This window comes from Ascaphus truei, chromosome 19 (assembly GCF_040206685.1).
Source record: "Ascaphus truei isolate aAscTru1 chromosome 19, aAscTru1.hap1, whole genome shotgun sequence".
Taxonomy (NCBI): Eukaryota; Metazoa; Chordata; class Amphibia; order Anura; family Ascaphidae; genus Ascaphus; species Ascaphus truei.
Window position 1 is genome coordinate 12,969,096 of NC_134501.1, and position 23,966 is coordinate 12,993,061.

At 49.6% G+C, this 23,966-nt stretch overlaps 1 protein-coding gene across 2 annotated transcripts in view; it reads left to right on the forward strand.

The window, feature by feature from the left end:
- The first annotated feature begins 6,712 nt into the window (after positions 1–6,712).
- LOC142469902 (puratrophin-1-like) overlaps positions 6,713–23,966 on the forward strand; it is a 106,439-nt gene continuing 89,185 nt past the window's right edge. For both annotated transcript variants that reach the window (XM_075576647.1, XM_075576648.1), the window contains exon 1: positions 6,713–6,879. In XM_075576647.1, coding sequence (XP_075432762.1) covers positions 6,877–6,879 — 3 coding nt within the window. In that variant the 5' untranslated portion in view covers positions 6,713–6,876. The remainder of the gene's footprint in view (positions 6,880–23,966) is intronic.

Consider the following 23,966-nt stretch of genomic DNA (forward strand, 5'->3'; position numbering starts at 1 on the left):
TTATTGGAAGCGGGCGGATTGCAGGTACATACCAGCCCGGGCAATTCCTTCAACAGCGGCCCTCCTCTTTCGGTGTCGTGATGTCACGGCGGCACGTGACATCATATTGTCATGGCAGCGCGTCACCATGTAACGTCATTTGATGATGTGTTCCCATGCCAACCTGACGCTGAAGGAGGAGATGCCGCGCTGAAGAAGGTAAGAGACAACCTCCTCTCTCTCTCTCTTCCTCCGTCTCACTCACTTCACCACCCCTGCTACCGGTGAAAAAAATGGTGGCACCATATGAAATATAAGTAGAACCAAACAATGTAATTTGATGTCCATTGACACATCCTGAGGTTGGTTTTACAGGTTAGGACGGGTGACCAATGCCAGTCCTCAGGGGCCATGTTTTAAGTCTTCGACTAAGCCACTGATTGAACCACCTGTGCTGAAGCAGGGATATCCTTGAAACCTGACCGGTTTGTGGCCCTTGAGGACTGGAGTAGGCTAATCCTGGGCTAGGATATCTTGCCTAAATTAAGCCCAACAGCCGTAGGGTCTGATTCTATATGAGCCGAAGCAGCTGTTTTTGGCCACAATTCCCCATTGGTTCAGTGTTTGCAGTGCACACTGGGTAGTGGTGGATTTCCAATTAGGCCCGGGTGTAGGGCGGCAAAAATGTACGCCCCCTACACATTTGCCGCGCCCTCGGACCTGATGGGAAAGCACTTACATGTGGCAGCCGCCTCCTTGCTGTCGCCCTCCTCGTCCTGAACCTCGACGGCAAATGCCGTTGCGTTACCATGGCAACTCGATGCTGTGCGACGTCGACGTCACATCGGCGATGTCCGTGGTGTCATTTGATGCTGTGGTTCAGGAGGAGGAGGAGGGCAGCAGCAAGGAGGCGGCCACCAGCTGCTTGTGCCTAGGGGCGGAAGATTTTCAAATCTGCCACTGACGCTGGGGATAAAAGCACTGCACAGGTACGAATCTTATACTATATTAGTGAAAGCACTGTATGTTTGCCTGCCTGGATGTCCGGTGTCCCTAGCGGCAATCTCATTGGTCCCTTGGGCCGCCCGCCCCCGCACACCTCTCATTGGCCTCACACACTCACACCACCCCCTTGGGCCGCCCCCCACACCTCGCATTGGCCTGAGGCGGAGTGACGGGCCAAAGGTCCACAAAAAAAAAAAAAAAACACACACTGACACACACACACACTGACACACACACACACTGACACACACACACTGACACACACACACACACACACACACACACACACACACACACACACACACACACACACACACACACACACACACAGTCACACACAGTCACACACAGTCACACACACACACACACACACACACACACACACACACACTGTCACACACACACACACACACACACACACACACACACACACACACTGTCACACACACACACACACACACACACACACACACACACACACACACACACGCGCGGGGGGGGGGGTGTTACATACATTAGCGGGTTAGCAGCACATCTCCCGCTATCTTCCCCACCGGTCCCGGAGGCTCCGCCTCTCCCTGTTTCCCGCGCTTTCACCCCCCCCCCCTCCACGTGGGAGCTGCCGGACGGGTGAGTGAGCGGTCTTCACGTCCCCTCACCCCCCTTCACCTCCCCTCACTCACTTCCCCTCCACCCCCCCCCCCCGGCGCCGCTACAGTCAGCGGGGGAGCGGAGTGATCACCTCCCCTCACTCACTTCCCCTCCACCCCCCCCGGCGCCGCTACACTCAGCGGGGGAGCGGAGTGATCACCTCCCCTCACTTCCCCTCCACCCCCCCCCCCCCCCCGGCGCCGCTACAGTCAGCGGGGGAGCGGAGTGATCACCTCCCCTCACTCACTTCCCCTCCACCCCCCCCGGCGCCGCTACACTCAGCGGGGGAGCGGAGTGATCACCTCCCCTCACTTCCCCTCCACCCCCCCCGCCCGGCGCCGCTACAGTCAGCGGGGGAGCGGAGTGATCACCTCCCCTCACTCACTTCCCCTCCACCCCCCCCGGCGCCGCTACACTCAGCGGGGGAGCGGAGTGATCACCTCCCCTCACTTCCCCTCCACCCCCCCCGCCCGGCGCCGCTACAGTAAGCGGGGGAGCGGAGTGATCACCTCCCCTCACTCACTTCCCCTCCACCCCCCCCGGCGCCGCTACACTCAGCGGGGGAGCGGAGTGATCACCTCACTCACTTCCCCTCATTCACTTCCAATCCACCCCCCCGGCGCCGCTACACTCAGCGGGGGAGCGGAGTGATCACCTCCCCTCACTCACTTCCCCTCCACCCCCCCCCCCGGCGCTGCTACAGTCAGCGGGGGAGCGGAGTGATCACCTCCCCTCACTCACTTCCCCTCCACCCCCCCCCCCCCCCCGGCGCCGCTACAGTCAGCGGGGGAGCGGCCACAACACGCTGCCTCCCGCCTCAGATCCACGTGGGAGCTGCCGGACGGGTGAGTGAGCGGCCGGACGGGTGAGTGAGCGGCCTTCACCTCCCCTCACCCACCCCTCACTACACGTCCCCTCCCTTCCACCTCCCCTCCACCTCCCCACCCCTCACTACACGTCCCCTCCCTTCCACCTCCCCTCCACCTCCCCACCCCTCACTACACTTCCCCTCCCTTCCACATCCACTTCACCTCACCTCCACCCCCCCTTCGCCTCCCCTCCACCCCCCCCTTAACCTCCCCTCCACCCCCCCCCTTAACCTCCCCTCCACCCCCCCCCTTAACCTCCCCTCCACCCCCCCCCTTAACCTCCCCTCCACCCCACCTTCACCCCCCTTCACCCCCACCCCCACCTTCAACCCCCTTCACTCCCCCTTACAACCTCCCCCCCTTCCCACCACCTCCCCCCTCTTCCCACCACCTCCCCCCCCTTTCAACCCCCCCCTTCCCACCTTCCCACCACCTCCCCCCCCTTCCCACCTCCCCCCCCTTCCCACCACCTCCCCCCCCTTCCCCCCACCTCCCCCCTCCTCCCCCCTTCCCACCACCTCCCCCCTCCTCCCCCCTTCCCACCACCTCCCCCCTTCCCACCACCTCCCCCCTCCTCCCCGCTTCCCACCACCTCCCCCCTTCCCACCACCTCCCCCATCTTCCCCCCTTCCCACCACCTCCCCCCTCTTCCCACCACCTCCCCCCTTCCCCTCCTCCATCTCCCCCCTTCCCCTCCTCCATCTCCCCCTTCCCCTCCTCCACCTCCCCCCTCCTCCACCTCCCCCCTTCCCCTCCTCCACCTCCCCCCTTCCGTTCCTCCACCTCCCCCCTTCCCTTCCTCCACCTCCCCCCTTCCCCTCCTCCACCTCCCCCCTTCCCCTCCTCACCTCCCCCCTTACCCTCCTCACCTCCCCACTTCCCTTCCTCCACCTCCCCCCTTCCCTTCCTCCACCTCCCCCCTTTCCCCATCCCCCCCTCTCCCCTCTTCCCCCCCTCCACCCCTCTTTCCCCCCTTCCCCCCTCTTTCCCCCTTTCCCCCCTCTTTCCCCCTTTCCCTCCTCCCCCACCTTTCCCCCCTTTTCCCCTCCCCCACCTTTACCCCCTTTCCCCCTTCACCCCTCCCCCCTTCACCCTTACCTCCCCCCCTTCACCCTTTCCCCCACCTCCCCCCTTCACCCTTTCCCCCACCTCCCCCCCTTCCCCCTTCTCCTCCCCCCTTCCCCTCCACCCCCCTCTTCCCCCTTCCTCTCCTCCACCTCCCCCTTCCCTTCCTCCCTTCACCCCCCCTTCACCTCCTGTCACCACCCCCCCCTTCGCCTCCTGTCACCCCCCTCCTGTCACCCCCCCCTCCCTTCACCTCCTGTCACCCCCCCTCCCTTCACCTCCCGGCAACCCCCTCCACCTCCCGTCACCCCCCCTTCACCTCTCCCCCTTCACCTCCCCTCACCCCTCCTTCACCTCCCCTCACCCCCCCTTCACCTCCCCTCCGCCCCCCCTTCACCTCCCCTCCACCCCCCTTCACCTCCCCTCACCACCCCCCCCTCAGCACCCATCCTCACCTCCCCTCCGCCCCCCTTCACCTCCCCTCACCACCCCCCACCACCCCTCCGACCTCACCTCCCCTCCTTCAACGCCTTTCGTCCGCCCTCCCGCCTCTGCCTTTCGCCCACCCGCACTTCTGCCTTTCACCCGCCCACCGCTCACATCCCCGCGCCACACAGCCGCCGCACGCACTAAACAGACCTGCCACACTCGACACACACCCGCCGCCTCTCACCCACCCCACACACTCGACACACACCTCAGCCCCTACGCAACAATATCACTGACCAGCTGTCACCTGCACTCGCCACACACCCGCCGCCTCACACCCTAGCAGGACCCCGACCCACAGCCAGCACTCACTACCCACGCGCCACCCGTACTGAACACCCACCCACCGCCTCACACACGCTCACACCCTAGCAGGACACACGCCTCACATTTTCACATCACTTATGTCACCAAAATATTCATTGTACTGTGGTGTGTTTACAATAAACCATTTTTATACAACATCGTATTACATTTTCTTCCATCTTTCTTTTCAACATTATTATCCAACCTTTACAACAAATAGTCATCTATTGTTCAACGATTTATAAATAATACGACCTATTACGCATTTACATCCCGGGCAACGCCGGGTCTCTCAGCTAGTAAAGTTATAAAGCAACTTAGAAAGAAGTTGGAACCCCTTCAGCTGTACCTTTTATCGCCCCCCAGAGGCACCTGGGACATATTACCAGAGATGTCCGCTTTCAAGGACCTAAATAGGTTCCTCACAATAGGTTTACACCAAAACCAGTCAGTCCTCTTCAAAGCAGCTGTCCACACTGATTAAAAAAAATAAAAGGTTTTAATCTGATGCTCCGTTCATTAGATAGGCGCGTTTGAAATATTGGGTGTCCGGGAGGTTAAAATGGAGCTTTCCCCCACAGCCCAGGGCAGTCTAAAGATTACCATGGTAACCTTCGATGCTAGAAATGAAGAAAATCGTAATTTGTAACTGTAAAAACAAAATTGCTCAGTAGCAATATACTAACATTATAGGAGTTACACTCCTAATGGCTTCTGGGAGGGGGAATTGCTGTCTTAAGGGAGAAGGAGCGGCTTAGTGAGTAAGGCCTCGGCCAAGCTTCCCGCTGGCGTGCTGAGGCTCAGGGAAAGCGGGTGCTTTCCCTGGCCTTGCGGGTGCTTTCCCTGCGCGCCGTCAGGGGGCGGGCCAGTGACGTCACGGAGCTGGTTCGCCCTCATTGGGCGAACCGCTCACGTGACCGGCCCTGCGCTCCGGCAAGCGGGGAAATTTTAAATTTCCCTAAGACCTACGCTTCCGCTTGTTTGCGGAAGCGCAGGTGAGCCCCTACTAAAGCCGCTCTAATTGCGGCTGTAGGGGCTCAGTGCTGAGCGGAAGCGCGCCTTAGCGCGCCTCCGCCAGCAAGCAACAACCATGGACGAGGCCTAAGGCTGCGGTCCCAGTGACTGCCACAGCGCATGCCTCGGCGTGCACTGTGCAAACAAGCACCGGCCCCCCAGTCACTCAGGGCCGAGTACATGCGTCGGCGCACATTCAGCAGCCGCGCTGTACTGCAAGATTCCACACACTCAAAAAAAATTGTGCGTGGAACTTGCGACGGAGCGTGGCCACGCCCCCGCCAGCGGTTCAGCCAATGAGGGCAAACCAGCTGCGTGACGTCATGGCCACGCCCCCGCAAATCCCCAACCACGCTCCCTCCCGTCGCAAGCTCCGCCTCTCCCTTTCAGATCGCGGTTAGCGCTGTGCACGCACCGCCCCCCCCACCCCCCCGCCGGGCGCGCGTGTCACAGTGATAACTGGGATTGCAGGCTAAGGTTGCGCTTATAGTGCCGGCGATAAGGTTGCGCTTATAGTGCCGACGCAAATTCTTGAAGCCGGTCAAATTTGATTTTTTAGAGGCGTGTGTGAGCACATTCACGTCTCAGCCAGGTCTGCAGCCCTGCTCTTCCCCATTATCTCTTAACATCCAATGCTCCCACTGCAGCCAGGGATTCTGGGTAATGACATGCAAATGAGAACACCGTGTCACCTTTTTCTCCCTATGCATTTTAACATGAACCCCTCTATATTAGGGTGACCAGACATCCTTTTTTTTGGGGTTGCGTCCCGCCGACTTTTTCAAAAGTCCCAAACCGTTCCCGGCGCATGCGCGAGTGGCTCTAGCCACGCATGCGTGATTTTGTGTGGGTTGTGCACGCACGAGCAGTCGGTGCGAATTTTTTTTTTTTTTTTTTAACTGTAGAAAAATGGTCACCCAGCCATATAAACGTACGCCTGCCGCATTCTACAGCTTTTCAGCACAGCCTGGGTTAGAGACTAGCCAGTAACCCAGCTCACAGATTAAGGAACAGCACTGTAATGCAAACTGCTTTTTTTTTTCTACCACTTTATTTATTTGAGGCCAAATGATTTATCGCAATTTAAATAAAAATGACTTTTCCTTTGCTAAAAAAAAAATATTCCCCGATACAAAAACACCCAATTGTTTGATTTCCTTGAGTTTAAAAAGGTCAGCACAATTTGCTAGTATGAGTCCTGTCAGTTAATAGTAATGTTGGTTGTCACAGCATCCCTGCGTCCCCCCCTCCTTTAGCCCAATGTGTCTGAGTCATGTGCCAGATTAATTCAACAGTGCCGAAGGGGCGGGGCCAAGGTTTGAGTTACGTACGGCTCCATGCTCCCTGTGATCCTGTAATATACCTACTCACTTATTAAGGGGCACAGCGGAGCATTAATAACATGGGGCAGAGAAGTAAGCGCCCAGGCAGCAGCGCGAGCTCAGTACAATGTATCATGTGGAAATAAGGAGGCACGGATAACATACAAGAGCCAGACATGGTAAGTTGCCCTTCTCCTTGCAAATTTCCCATACAAGCTGTGGCATTAATGGGGACGTGTGTGTGTATATGGCATGGCGGTGGTGGGGTTACCTATAGGGAAAATACGTATCCTATTGATGTGATTTAAACCCATTTGAAATTCTGCCTTCTCTATATGATCCCATAAAAAGCAGTTGTATCCACCCCCTGTTTGGAAATGAGTTGCCTGCATGCTGACATGTCTATGGGGTTTTACTGTCTTCTGGACTTTTTATGGGATTCCATCGTCTGGAGAAGAAAAAAAAACCCAGTTTTACCTGGTTTATAGTTATATGGGATTTCCCTGGTTTGGAAATGATAGGACTGTGCAGGGGTTTTTATGGGATGCATTTTACTAGGAATTATTTAGGTCTGTTGATTATCACTCCTTTTTTATAGGACGTGGTTTAACCCTATGTAGGTTGTTTTGTGAAATCTGCCTCAACAGCTACTTGTGTCTCATGTGATGAAACCCTAAATATTTATATGTCCACAAAGGAGTATGACATGGTTTTTGTTTATGTGAAATCTTTCCATGCCAGGGGACCTACTCTTTGGCACGGAAGGGGTTAAAGGAGCAGATCATTCCCCCTGGTAAATAACATGTTACCCCAGCATGCCATACTACTTTATATAAGGTGGGGATACTCTCGGACCCACAAAATTACTTTTCCACATGGGACATTTAAAACATTTTTTAACTCTTTTATCTGCCCGAGTTTCCAGGAGCACAGAGAAACATAGATCCATACATAGATCGTAGAAGGGAGAGCTCAGTGGTAATGTCACTTGCCTTTGTATTGGGTGAACCTGATAGGGATACCAGTGTCCATGGGCAAGTCACTGTATCTCCCTGTACATTAGGAACCAACATTAGCTTGTAAACTCAACGAGGCAGGGTTAGATTGTGCCTGAAAGATTCTGTGCGCAGCACAGCGCACACTGTCAACGCTATATAAAGAAAAATGTTATTGTTGTATATTTTATATTATTATTATTATTATATAGGCTGTCACGTAATCCGCCATGTTGATCGTGCTTTGGTTAATGCTGCCCTGTGCTGACATGTCATTCCCCCCACGGTTGGTATACGGCTTCTTGTAAATGCGATTTTCATTAAATCTCTAATCCCAGGGCTTTCCATCTAGTTTACCAAAGGGCCAGATCAGAACAAATAATTAGGCGTAGAAAGCACCACACGCTCATTGTCATTTAATGTTTGAGGCATTTCAAAATGATTCTACGTCAACATTTTGCAGACATTTGTCCTATCTGGATTTTCATGCCATTAAATTGCAGGTGTGTTTCGGTTTATAAAGTTGCACTTCGCCACTGAAGCAGCTAGTATGAAATTAACAGGATATAAAGTCCGAGGGACGCAGTAGGGGACTACGCCAGTTGGAGAGCTCTGGTCTCATCTATTAAGAGTCAGCAGTCTCAAACTTTTTAAACAACAGTGCGTGAGCCAGTACGTCCCAGTAAATCCAGTCCAAGTCTATTAAAATGTCATTTTCTTTCGGACTGAAAAATTCCCCAAATCTGACTTGTTTTTGTGTCCTCCCAGGTTGGCATTATTAACAGTTAGAAATGTAGCTTATATTTTTTATTATCATCTCTTGAGCGTTTCCAGCCTTGTATCGCTGCGGGAGTTTGGTTACCACTTGGAAATATTAACTGAAAAAGGACCAACAGTAAATCAAATGGGAATCTCTGCTGCTGTGCTAAAAGAAGCAGGTTTTCGTTTTTTATTTCAAGTGGGCGAACTCTACGTGTTCATACTGTTTTCCATTCCAGAGATATCAAGCCCTGAAAAGATGATACAGGGTAGAGGTTGCTGCTTTTAAGGTGGACAGCTAATAAATATATATATATGTGTGTGATTAAGGTCTGTAATGCAATTAGTTGCAAGACTTCATGTCTGTAAAATGGTTTTTAGTACAACTTCCTGTGTATTTCTATAGAAGCCTTTAGGATTAAATACTTTGCTTAAATGTTGTTGTACTAATTACCTTTTTTATTGCCCTAATGTCTTTTCTTAACACCTCAATGCCGGAGGGCTCCGCATAGTTACAAGGGATTAAAACGGATTTGTAATTGCTGTATATATACGGTAATACATTTAATTTCTATTGTTTTTTACTCACAGATCAACGTAGTTAAAGGGGATTTTTATATGTAGGTAGGTATGTATGTAGGTATCAGGGGTCCCCAGAGCTGGAATGCGCTATTTTGAGCTCTGTAGTCCAGAGATACTTACCACTGAAGGTAGCGCGTTTTCGGTTACCTCCAGAGGAAAGAAAATGGCAGTTTCAGTCTCCCACGTCACACGGGCCAATAGGAAACCGCAATGTCAGCCACTGTGGCTTCCTATTGGTCCTCGTCACGTGGACGATTTAAATACCAGGAAGTACCAGTGCTACATTCACCTGAAGGTAGCTCGGTTCAACTTGGGGGACCCCTGCTTCTCATCCTTGTAATTAAAAAAAAAAAGGGTGGGGGGGGGGGCGTCTGCTGCTTTAATAACAAGTCTTAGGCCGAGGCCATGCTAGGCACGCGACGAAGCGCGTGGCGCACGCCTGCAGCAGAGGCGATTGGTGGCCTAGGGGGGAGATGCGATATGGAGGAGTGGCCGTGACATCACGGAGCTGGTTCACCCCCATTGGCAGATTCGTTCACATGACCCCGGCCGTCGGGAGACAAAGTAAAAACAAAAATGTCATCTCGCGAAAATCCAGCTGCGCCGTCGCTCACGCGTGCGCGCTATATGTGCGTCCACATTGACTGCCTGTGTTTTCTTTGCGGCGCGCGCCGTCGCACTTGACATGAACGCAGCCTTACACAGCCCCTATTCAAAATGCTGTGAAACCGGCTTCCCAGTGCCTCAGCGTTCAGCTGCACCCAGATGAGGATGGGTTTCAAGTCTGCTCAGCAAAGCGTTCTGCAGCGTATGAAATAGCGTGAATATTGTGTGGGTGTGCGGACTGTAACAGGTCGGCCTGCGTCACGGTGTTCTGCATTATATAAAGACTCGTGGGAAGGACTTGTTTGGGTAGACTAGCTCTGGCGAGATTCTGTTTGGGAAGCAAAGAAACCCATTTATTTTGGGAAAAAGCCAGTAAGAAATGAGAGAATTGGCAAACTGCAGTAGATCTGTGTCCAGGCTTCCTGTAGCTGCATCGCTGAGCTCCCACCGTGGGACTAGCTTTCTTTAATGTGGCAGCTATTTTTTTTGTACCGTGCAGTGAGATGTGTTGCAAGCATCGGGTGGATCTTTGCTTTTAGAGCAGGGAGATCGTACAAGAAGGATGTCCAAGCTATTAGCATCGACTCCATGTGACTGAGCTACATGGCCGCAGATGCCAAACAACCACCCACCTGCCCACGAAAACGTTAAATGAATACACCACACATAACAGTTTATGAATTGGTGGGGTGTGGCCTTGTCTTTATTTTAATAGCATAATAATTTAATAACAAACCAGTATGCTAGACTATCAGTGTCCACAAACCATGCCCCCCTCGTCCTCCTGGCAATTATGTGGGGCCCATGGCTATTTGAACCCCCTTCCTTAATAAACTCGAGGTAGACAAGAGTTAAAAGCCCAGGGGAGGATCCTGCTCCACAGCCATACAAGCTGGCTTTACAAATCCAGGCCAGGTTTTGCACTGAACAGTGGAGGCGCTGCAGGTGAAGCCATTTGCAGATCACCTGGGCCTAATCAGCAGTGTTTAAAAAAAGGCCAGCCTGGGCCAGTTCTCCACCTCTCCCCTATTCCAGCCAAGAGAGCTGGACTGCTGCAAACAGACACTTTTCTGCAGCAATTAAAGCAGAGCTGGTTTACCCTAGAAGACAAGTGTTTTTTTTTTTGTTTTTTTTAAGGATCCCAGACACAAAAACTTTTAGCTAAAAGGGCACTTTTGTCACAAAAATAAATAAAATCACACACACACCCCCCCACACACACACCCCCACACACACACCCCCACACACACACCCCCTACTCCCCCCCCATTATTATAATCCCCATTATCGTACCCTTGTCGATCCACTGCTGGATAAAGGCCTCCCCAATGATCTTCCAGATGCGATTACAAAACCCTCTTTTCTCCACGTTGCTCCCCCAAATTTCCTAATTTCATCCTCCCGACTTGCTTTTGGTCGTCATCTTGGATTTTTGATACTATCTGGGATCCAGTCGAGTACCATCCCTGTGCAACAATGGTCATTTCTTCTTGCAATATGTCCGGCCCACCGCCATTTTAATTTCTCCACCTTTGGGGTGATGACTTTTGTGTGGGTTCGACCCAATTCATTCTTTATATATTATATTTTCTGTATATATGTGTATACACAGGGCTCGACAAATTATAAAAAGAGCCACTCGCCATAAAAAGAAAGCCACTCGCCAACCCCCCTCTCTAATCCCCCTAATTTTACTCACTGACGAGACTTAGCTGTGGCGTGACGCAGCGTCTCCCGGCATTCTCCTGCGTCTCCCCCTTCGTCTCCCGGCATTCTCCTGCGTCTCCCCCTTCGTCTCCCGGCATTCTCCTGCAACACCATTGAAAATGGCCGCCTATAGATACACAATAAATAAGACATTTCTATCTGTGTACCATCTCTTCTAAAATATATTTTCACTGAAATACACATACTGTATGAGAATTGCATATTCTGTTTCTCTGATCACCAACAAATATGGTCTCTAAGAACAGCCATTTTTTGGGGTTCTCTTGTAACCATTATAACATTTACCCAGAACCGCTTCGTACGGTCACTGCAACTGTGTGATTGCCGCAGCAGTTTTTTCTAACTATAGCACGTTCCTCTGGTCAGACAGCACTGTGCGTGGTATATTTTGGGGTATTTGTTGCGGCCGCCGTTTATGGCTAGTGTTTCATTTCTAAATTTAAAATGCTATTTCAGATACAATTTGAGTTATGTTAAAGCAGCAAAACATGTAAGCGCGGCACGATTTGTTTTGTACTTTGTTTTTAAATTACATGTTTGAAACGGGGTCTCCCGGGGTTTAACTGTGTTAATTTAAACTCCATGGACCCCCTGCTTCCAGAGATACTTACCACAGTAAGGCTGCGTCCATAGGATTGCAGCCGTGCTGAGGCGCGCTGAGGGAAAGCGGGTGCTTTGCCTGGCCTTGGTCCGCGTGCAGTCCGGGGGCGTGTCGGGGGCGGGCCAGTGACTTGTTGGAGCTGGTTCGCCCTCATTGGGCGAACCGCACACGTTACCGGCCCTGCGCTCCCGTGAGCGCTTGAATTTAAAATTTTGGTAAGACTAACGCTTCCGCACGCTTGCGGGAGTGTAAGCGAGCTCCTGCTAAAGCCGCTCTCATTGCGGCTGCAGGGGCTCAGTGCCGAGCGTGAGCGCGCCTCAGCACGGGTCAGCGCATAAGCACTGACCCTGGACGTAGCCTAACCCTGTGGAGTTTGAATGTCCCGGTCATGCGGCTCAATAGGAAGCCGGAAGGGATGACGTCACGGCTTTCTATTGGCCTCGCGTCACGAGGAACATTTCCGGCAGCGATAACACGACAGCCCTCTTCCACCCTCCCTGCCCCCGCAACTCCCCCGCATGAGAAAAAGGCTGCAGGCTCCACCGGTTTCCATCGTTCGATCGGACCGAACCGCTCTGCCCATTCCGCCCTTAGAAAACCAGCGTTTGTGCCATGCAGTACCTGGTGTATGATAATGACACTGTCAAAGTTATAATAGCCGTCCTTCAGATTTATTATACCGAGCTGAACTTTCGAAAAATACAAATCGGACCGGTCTACAAGCCCTTTTTTTAACTTATTTTTAAACTTTTAACATTTTCTTTATAAACAAATGCTTTGGAGGAATTTCTTTTGTTGATAAGACTGTTTGCCATGTCTGAAAAGCACAGGTAAATTGTTCTTTGTTTGCAAAGTGATTATGAAGCCATCATTAGCCAAAGATAAACTCAACGAGCTGATAAGCTCAAGTTCAGGGAACCCGGAAAAGCAAAATCCTATTCATTTTTCACAGGATGCAATGAGGAAAACCATTGGCTGAATATTTCTAATGAAGCCGATTACACCAGAAAGTTGTATTCAGATTATTTTATTATGGCCGATTGGGACTCCATCTTTACTGCAGAGATCTCAAGGTTAGGTTACGTCATGATTTCTAGGCCACTTGTGTTCTCTGTCCCATTGGGGAAAGTGGATGTATTATTTGCTACGGATTTTACTTTTCCTGCTGGCGGCTTTTCTGATATTTCATGATTTATTTCCCTTTATGCCACTTTTTTACAGAAATATATTTATATGTGTGTATGTATATATATATATATATATGTGTGTGTATAGATTCAGTGTATCTAAACCTATATATGTGTAATGAGACAACATGTAATATAATAATTAATAATAATAATAATAAAGATGTAATTATGCAAAAATGCAAAAAATTACTTGCAATAATATAACCACAATGTGATATGATTAAATAAGAGTCCAAATCAGTGCTAGTGGTAGTGATAATTGTAAATGAATAATGGTGATGGATTGAATAAATCCACAGTCCGCAAGCTGGAGATAATGCAGTCCTGTTGCAGCTTCAGATGGTGGGGGTGCCACATCACAAAGGGAAAAAACAAGAAGCGCAGGCTCCATAGCGTAACTTAATATAAGCCATTTAATAAAAAATGTAACAAGCCTAGGACTTTAGGACTTGCACTCACAATGGTAGAGTTTAAAATCGCATTTGAGAGAATAATCTCTACAGGAACAGACGCGGGACGAGTATCAGCTGGAGGGTGTCGGCAGCAGGGACTCGACCAGGGTGGAAACCCACAGAGGACCTCCAGGAGATGTAATAACCCGTGGGGAAATCACTGGTGGATTCCACCGGTAGCCGCCGTCAAACGGACTAGGGAGAGGTCCGGCCATTCCCAGTGTAGCCGCTCCGAGAGGTTCCTTCCGTATCAGCTGGTATCCCGGTGCGAATTGGGGTCTCCGGAACCGCGTTCATTTCAGTTTTGCGGACCTCTGCTTCCCGTGGGCCAATAGGAAGCCGTAAGGGATGATGTCACTGCTTCCCGTTAACCAATGTGACCTTTTAAACGGCCACGATGTGTGCGTACCTGGATGCCCCTTCCGGGGTAAATATCTCGGGGAGCAGGGGATCCCCCAGAGCTAAAATCAACACGGTTGAACTCCGGAGACCCCCTTCTTCAAACCTAGAGAGAAAAAAAATCATTAACCAAGAGGCAATGGCATGTTAAGCTTTTTAACCTCTTTCTGGAGTGACATTGCAGAGCATTGCGTCCCAGGCCAGCTCTGGCACTGCAGGGGTTAGTGCATCTTCCTGACCGAGGAACCCCCTGTAAAATCAAGGTGTCCGGCAGTTTGTGCTGCTCTGTGAGGATATTTGCATTTGGGAAAGTTCTGTATGGCAGAGACTCTACCTCTTCCCTCATGAGATATTTAGTGCAGATACGCAGCAGGAGTTGGGCTACCATCTGCTCAACCTTCGAGTGGCAGTGTAACCCCTTTAGTGTCAGAGAAAACCAAGGTTAACCATTTCACAGCCACAGACAGCACAGCACATTTAAAAAAAAAATTTGCAATATGTTTTAGGCCTTTTTGGCAGCACAAAGGGTTAAAGGTAGAATCCCACCCAAAAGGTATTTATCTGAGGCCCAGATGCACTAAGGGGTGCTAAACTTAACACGCCTTAAAGACTATTGAAATGAATGGAAGTTAAGGCGTCCTAAAGCTAAGCACCATTTAGGTAATCTGGGCCTTACTGTGTTATGTAATAAACAGATTGTTCACCCTGCGCAAGAAAAAGTATTTCTCAAAGTAGAGCCTTACAATAAAGAGTCTTATTGCCCCTTTGCGACATGTTTTAACTCTTTCGTTGCCAGACAGGGCAGCAGTACATTTATGGAGAATTCTAGAAAAGAAATCCTAAAGAATAAAGTGAAAAATAAATCTGAAAAAAATAATAATAATACAGGAAATATATACTTCCCAAGCTTATGGTGACTGTTCTTACACTACCAATTTTGTTTTTGGCGTCCTTTTGAATTTATCCCACTACATAAAAAAAGATGATATAGTCCAGTGGTTCCCGACCATTGCGACACGGCGCCCCCCACTATAAAATATTTGTTCTGCGAGCCCCTAATTAATAAGTCTTATTGTCTCATCATCAGACTATTACTAACAAGCCTGTGTGACGATCCCAGGCACATGGTGCCCTGAGCTCGTGGGAGGAACACGCTGACGTAGGGTGACCATATATCCGTATTTTCCTGGACAGGTCTGGCTTTTTGATTTTAGGTCGCCGCCCAAGAGGAATTTTTTAAAGTAACTAAAAATGTCTGTGAGTGCAGACCGCCCATGTGCGAGCGATGAGCACCGACTGTGCGCTCCTCGCTCGTGTATGCGCGGTCGGCTTTTGGCGTCCTCCTTTTGGAATGCGGACATATGGTAGCACTACGCTTACTAAGGCCCCAAACTGCCCCTCAGTGTGTGCTGGCCGCATGGGGGGTGTGCAGCTGTCAATCACTGCAGGAACTTCCAACGTCCTGCCCCACAATGCCTTACTGCTGTGGAAGCAAAGCATTGTGGGGAGCGACTTTGGAAGTAATCGACAGCTGTTTGGGGCCTTGCTAAGTGCACCGTGCCCACACAGGCTCAGGGACCCGGGATACCTGGAATTCGCCATTACTGTACATATTTTCTTTTGACGAACCCATTGTCGGGAATCACTGACCTAGTCAGTAGCAAGGGACGTGTGACATGTATATTGTTTGGAGGTATGCGGACCCGCCTCGGCTGGCATTCACTCATCCCACCCCTAATTAATCAGCACGACCAAGCACGCACGTTATTAAGAGATGTATTCCTCCAGGAAAAAGGTGGGAAATATTCTTTGCAGCAGCCAAACGCCGATATTCTTTTCTTACACTATTTTCACTGTTCCTTGCTACTGATTAATATCATTGTTTAAGGCTGAGTCCCCAGTCTTCACTGTGGCACGCGCGCCCGGCAGGGGGCGGCGCGTGCACAGCGCTACACCGCGATCTGAGGTCTGGGGGGAGAGGGAAGGTTTGTGACAGGAGGGGGCGTGGCTGTGGGTTTGCAGGGGCGTGGCCATGACGTCCCGCGGCTGGTTCGCCCTTATTGGCTGAACCGTCACGCCCCCGTCGCAGATGTCGAGGTCAAATTCCCCTGTCTCCCTGAAAACCTGTCGCGCACCGCTGGGGAAAGGTGCGCGACAAGGTAGGGACTGGGACCGGCTGGACTGGGGGGGCGGGGCTTGATAGCACAGCGCACGCCGAGCCGTGCGCTGTGGCGGTGACTGGGACCGCAGCCTAAGTCAGGAATGGCGAACTCCTGTCCTCAAGGGCCACCAACAGGTCAGGTTTTAATGATATCCCTGTTTCAGCACAGGTGGCTCAATCGGTTCCTGCTTCAGCACTGATTGAGCCACCTGTGCTGAAGCAGGGATATCCTTGGAACCTGACCTCTGTGTGACCCTTGAGGACTGGAGTTTGCCACCCCTGATTTAGATGAATGTTTTCTCTATGTAGTGCAGGAAATGTTAGGACACAGTATAAACCGGGGTAACCTTGGCATGGGGTAACCTTGACAACCTTCATATGTTTTGGCCAAAATAGTCAACTCGATGAGTCCTTATTAATTAGAAGAAAATGTATACATGAATTAAATAATTTCTTAACCTATCATATTTGATTGCGCTTCTTTTTTTTGATATATAGATGTACGCCTAAAATGTAACCCCTGGCGCCTGTACTGGCTGCAGCGCTAATTGACCTGTCGGTCACCACTGCGACCATTAACAGCGCTACCCAGCAAGCGCAAAGCAGGATCGGGCGTGCTGTGACCAGCCACAGCGGTGACTGACAGGCCGAACGTGGGGTGTAAGACGGAAGGCCCCCCCATCCCCTGCTTAAAGCACTGGCTCCTAAGTATTTTATATTTGTGTGTGCGTGGACATGTGTAGCATTGCGTCCGCCTCTCTTGCTCCGTGAGGATATACCAACCCGGACAGAGGACGGCCTACAAGCCGGCGTTATATACCCCGGGTCCATCGCCGGCCTACAAGCCGGCGTTATATACCCCGGGTCCATCGCTGGCCTACAAGCCGGCGTTATATACCCCGGGTCCATCGCTGGCCTACAAGCCGGCGTTATATACCCCGGGTCCATCGCTGGCCTACAAGCCGGCGTTATATACCCCGGGTCCATCGCTGGCCTACAAGCCGGCGTTATATACCCCGGGTCCATCGCCAGCCTACAAGCTGGCGTTATATACCCCGGGTCCATCCGGCGTTATATACCCCGGGTCCATCGCCGGCAATCTGTTGCGTGCCTGCTACAGAGCACCGGCTCAGCATGAACCGACATTATCACATCGAGTCTTCCAATTCTTTAACATCTTCAGATTTTCCGTCCCACAGAAGAGGGGGGGTCCCGGCCAGCGAATGTGGGGTGCGGCCAGCGTGGGCGAAACATTTATTCTCCGGAACGCTGACTCTGCAGTTTAGCGTGCGCCTCTGTGCTCGGTTAAACCCACCCTCCAGTCACAGGCGATTGTCTGCGAACGTGGAATTCTGACAGCGCTGCATATATTGCTGGCCTGTGTAAGTGGACCCCAGATTAACCCCTTCACTCCCGCCCTCTTCAGCAGAAGAAATGTAAAAATGGGCATAAACTATCTGGGGTATGTTGTAGGATTGGGGTTTGTTACACTTTAACCCCCGAGTTGCCAGAAGGGACTGCATACTCGTGTGTTGCTGGGCTGTCTGGCTTTAAATAAGGGAAGTCAAGGGTTCTGAACGCCAGTCCTGGATACCCCCCCTCCCTCTGCCCCCCAGCAGGTTGTTGCATGTCTGAGTGCTATCACTCTTAATTCCTTGAAACCTTTGTACCTGACACTGTTTGCATTAGGGGAGCCCGGTTGAAATGCTGGTGTTGGCTCCGTGTGACTTTGGGCTTGTCACTTTATCTCTCTGTGCCTCAGCCCAACGATGCAGGGACTCGTGCCTGCAAACAAATAATAATTCTATGTACAGCGCCGCGTACACTCTCAGGCTTGATGTACACATAAGACACAAAGCCCTATTTCAGTTTTACCCCTATGGGCAAGGTGCGCAATTAGGCATTTCGTTGAAACTGCCCCCTAGCTCCTCCCTAGACACCCCTGTCATATGTTTTGTTTTTATTATAAATCAGGGGAAATGTAAAACCGCAGAAGGATTTGAAACAGGACATTTGTACTGTCTAGGTGCGGCTGAGCCTCGAGGGGCTGAGCTCTCTGCACTGCAGCAGTTACAGAACCGCACACAACCCAAGAGATGGCTCCATGCGGCCGCAGGGAATGACTGGCATTTAGTATATTTTTGGCTGATGCCGGCTAGTTGAAGTATTTTTAAGGGGGGGGAGCGGCACAGTCGGGGGAACATTCATTTTTTTTTTTTTCCCTCTGACCCACAATCAAAGCTTTGTGAGTCCCCGGGCCACCTGCCAAAACGTGGGTGACTTGGAATTGGGTTTACACCGGAAAAGAGACGCGCAGCGTACAATGAGCGGCTGCTTCCCATAATGCCTCAGGAAGCGGGGTTTTAATATCATATCCAAACAGGACAGGGTGAGTTGCGGGAGGCGCTGACCCGCGGCTGGACGTCGGCAACCTTTTCGCTTGGCGAATATATAACCCATTTCCTGACGTGGTTCGGGCTCAGTGGGGAGGCGGCTGGTGGTCGTGCTAATGTCATGTTTAATCTGGTTTCATTTGGAATCGCTGACCCATAACTTATTTGGTGACTTCTACATTGTATAGACTCCCCGCTCACATTATTTCCAGATAGCCTTATATAGCGGCATATACACTTATATACAGCGTGGGTGTTGCATACCACTATTTAACTCCTTTGCTGCCAGCGGGGGTGGGGCTTTGGCAGCGAACGGGTTAACTGATGTCCTCATATCGTTTTATAATGAGCTTTATAAAATAAGGATTGTAATATATTGAAGTTTATTTTGTAACGGATAAAGAGCTGTAAATTGCTCTGCCTGCAGTATATCTATACACTGGCCTGCATATAACAGACACATGTGTAAGGGCGGCGGACCTGGTTATTAAGCACACACTGTCCCTGTATAAAATACGCTAATGAAAGTGTTATTTCATTACGCAGCCACACGTGTCTCTGTATCTCCACGGCTCTCTACGTGCAAAAAAATACGCAATGCTCTGTGTATGGTTCAGAATGGAATAATTAAGGGAAAGATGTGTGGAATATATTCTAGGGTATATATATATCTATATATATATATATATATATAGATATAGATATAGACAGGATAGAAAGAACAGCATGGGTATGCAAATTGTTCGAATGGCACCAAATGAGTGATAATATACAAGGGTGCAGATAAAGCCAGTGTGATAGGGAAATAACCAAGATAATGCTACTGTAACGGCCATTGTTGAGCATAAATGCCCAAAAGGGTATCTGTGGTGGTGTCTCTCCCTTCCCTGGATCCACCACTTGAATCCCCAGGATCTGGTAGATGTATGTTCTCCCGATTTAGAGAGGGCACCCCAATGTTCAACAATGTGCACAAAAACGGGTGCTGTTAAAAGTAAATAAATACATTTATTAGCATAGTATAACAGGGCACTCGCATAAAGCGCTTGCTCCGCCGGCGACAGTGCGGTCCCGGGCTGCTGGGGTGCAGACGAATCTCCAACTCTGCGTCCGGTGTATAGAGCTGTGACGCATCTGTTCTAAGAAACTACGGTGGCCGTCGGATGACAAAAGTCCTCGCCAACAATAGGACGACGCGTTTCGCAGATATCTTTGCTTCCTCAGGTCCAAAGATCCTTTACTGGGTCGAGCAGCACACACTGGAACATATGGAACTTCGTGTGCTCGTGAGGGTCAATTTTGACGGTAATATACTCCCCCCTCCTTCCCCCCCGATGAAGAGAGAGCGCTCCGTGTATACCTCAGACACACGATGCTCTGCGTGTAATACATAGAAACATTGCTACGTGTATACCGCAGACACACGATGCTCTGCGTGTAATACATAGAAACATTGCTACGTGTATACCTCAGACACACGATGCTCTGCGTGTAATACATAGAAACATTGCTACGTGTATACCGCAGACACACGATGCTCTGCGTGTAATACATAGAAACATTGCTACGTGTATACCTCAGGCACACGATGCTCTGCGTGTAATACATAGAAACATTGCTACGTGTATACCGCAGACACACGATGCTCTGCGTGTAATACATAGAAACATTGCTACGTGTATACCGCAGACACACGATGCTCTGCGTGTAATACATAGAAACATTGCTACGTGTATACCTCAGACACACAATGCTCTGCGTGTAATACATAGAAACATTGCTACGTGTATACCTCAGACACACGATGCTCTGCGTGTAATACATAGAAACATTGCTACGTGTATACCGCAGACACACGATGCTCTGCGTGTAATACATAGAAACATTGCTACGTGTATACATCAGACACACGATGCTCTGCGTGTAATACATAGAAACATTGCTACGTGTATACCTCAGACACACGATGCTCTGCGTGTAATACATAGAAACATTGCTACGTGTATACCTCAGACACACGATGCTCTGCGTGTAATACATAGAAACATTGCTACGTGTATACCTCAGGCACACGATGCTCTGCGTGTAATACATAGAAACATTGCTACGTGTATACCTCAGACACACGATGCTCTGCGTGTAATACATAGAAACATTGCTACGTGTATACCTCAGGCACACGATGCTCTGCGTGTAATACATTAGAAACATTGCTACGTGTATACCTCAGGCACACGATGCTCTGCGTGTAATACATAGAAACATTGCTACGTGTATACCTCAGGCACACGATGCTCTGCGTGTAATACATAGAAACATTGCTACGTGTATACCTCAGGCACACGATGCTCTGCGTGTAATACATAGAAACATTGCTACGTGTATACCTCAGGCACACGATGCTCTGCGTGTAATACATAGAAACATTGCTACGTGTATACCGCAGACACACGATGCTCTGCGTGTAATACATAGAAACATTGCTACGTGTATACCGCAGACACACGATGCTCTGCGTGTAATACATAGAAACATTGCTACGTGTATACCTCAGACACACGATGCTCTGCGTGTAATACATAGAAACATTGCTACGTGTATACCGCAGACACACGATGCTCTGCGTGTAATACATAGAAACATTGCTACGTGTATACCGCAGACACACGATGCTCTGCGTGTAATACATAGAAACATTGCTACGTGTATACCTCAGACACACGATGCTCTGCGTGTAATACATAGAAACATTGCTACGTGTATACCTCAGACACACGATGCTCTGCGTGTAATACATAGAAACATTGCTACGTGTATACCGCAGACACACGATGCTCTGCGTGTAATACATAGAAACATTGCTACGTGTATACATCAGACACACGATGCTCTGCGTGTAATACATAGAAACATTGCTACGTGTATACCTCAGACACACGATGCTCTGCGTGTAATACATAGAAACATTGCTACGTGTATACCTCAGACACACGATGCTCTGCGTGTAATACATAGAAACATTGCTACGTGTATACCTCAGGCACACGATGCTCTGCGTGTAATACATAGAAACATTGCTACGTGTATACCTCAGACACACGATGCTCTGCGTGTAATACATAGAAACATTGCTACGTGTATACCTCAGGCACACGATGCTCTGCGTGTAATACATAGAAACATTGCTACGTGTATACCTCAGGCACACGATGCTCTGCGTGTAATACATAGAAACATTGCTACGTGTATACCTCAGGCACACGATGCTCTGCGTGTAATACATAGAAACATTGCTACGTGTATACCTCAGGCACACGATGCTCTGCGTGTAATACATAGAAACATTGCTACGTGTATACCTCAGGCACACGATGCTCTGCGTGTAATACATAGAAACATTGCTACGTGTATACCGCAGACACACAATGCTCTGCGTGTAATACATAGAAACATTGCTACGTGTATACCTCAGACACACGATGCTCTGCGTGTAATACATAGAAACATTGCTACGTGTATACCTCAGGCACACGATGCTCTGCGTGTAATACATAGAAACATTGCTACGTGTATACCTCAGACACACGATGCTCTGCGTGTAATACATAGAAACATTGCTACGTGTATACCTCAGGCACACGATGCTCTGCGTGTAATACATAGAAACATTGCTACGTGTATACCTCAGACACACGATGCTCTGCGTGTAATACATAGAAACATTGCTACGTGTATACCTCAGGCACACGATGCTCTGCGTGTAATACATAGAAACATTGCTACGTGTATACCTCAGGCACACGATGCTCTGCGTGTAATACATAGAAACATTGCTACGTGTATACCTCAGGCACACGATGCGCTGCGTGTAATACACAGAAACATTGCTACGTGTATACCTCAGGCACACAATGCTCTGCGTGTAATACATAGAAACATTGCTACGTGTATACCTCAGACACACAATGCTCTGCGTGTAATACATAGAAACATTGCTACGTGTATACCGCAGACACACAATGCTCTGCGTGTAATACATAGAAACATTGCTATGTGTATACCGCAGACACACAATGCTCTGCGTGTAATACATAGAAACATTGCTACGTGTATACCTCAGACACAATGCTCTGCGTGTAATACATAGAAACATTGCTACGTGTATACCTCAGACACACAATGCTCTGCGTGTAATACATAGAAACATTGCTACGTGTATACCGCAGACACACAATGCTCTGCGTGTAATACATAGAAACATTGCTACGTGTATACCGCAGACACACGATGCTCTGCGTGTAATACATAGAAACATTGCTACGTGTATACCTCAGACACACGATGCTCTGCGTGTAATACATAGAAACATTGCTACGTGTATACCGCAGACACACGATGCTCTGCGTGTAATACATAGAAACATTGCTACGTGTATACCGCAGACACACGATGCTCTGCGTGTAATACATAGAAACATTGCTACGTGTATACCTCAGACACACAATGCTCTGCGTGTAATACATAGAAACATTGCTACGTGTATACCTCAGACACACGATGCTCTGCGTGTAATACATAGAAACATTGCTACGTGTATACCGCAGACACACGATGCTCTGCGTGTAATACATAGAAACATTGCTACGTGTATACATCAGACACACGATGCTCTGCGTGTAATACATAGAAACATTGCTACGTGTATACCTCAGACACACGATGCTCTGCGTGTAATACATAGAAACATTGCTACGTGTATACCTCAGACACACGATGCTCTGCGTGTAATACATAGAAACATTGCTACGTGTATACCTCAGGCACACGATGCTCTGCGTGTAATACATAGAAACATTGCTACGTGTATACCTCAGACACACGATGCTCTGCGTGTAATACATAGAAACATTGCTACGTGTATACCTCAGGCACACGATGCTCTGCGTGTAATACATAGAAACATTGCTACGTGTATACCTCAGGCACACGATGCTCTGCGTGTAATACATAGAAACATTGCTACGTGTATACCTCAGGCACACGATGCTCTGCGTGAAATACATAGAAACATTGCTACGTGTATACCTCAGGCACACGATGCTCTGCGTGTAATACATAGAAACATTGCTACGTGTATACCTCAGGCACACGATGCTCTGCGTGTAATACATAGAAACATTGCTACGTGTATACCGCAGACACACAATGCTCTGCGTGTAATACATAGAAACATTGCTACGTGTATACCTCAGACACACGATGCTCTGCGTGTAATACATAGAAACATTGCTACGTGTATACCTCAGGCACACGATGCTCTGCGTGTAATACATAGAAACATTGCTACGTGTATACCTCAGACACACAATGCTCTGCGTGTAATACATAGAAACATTGCTA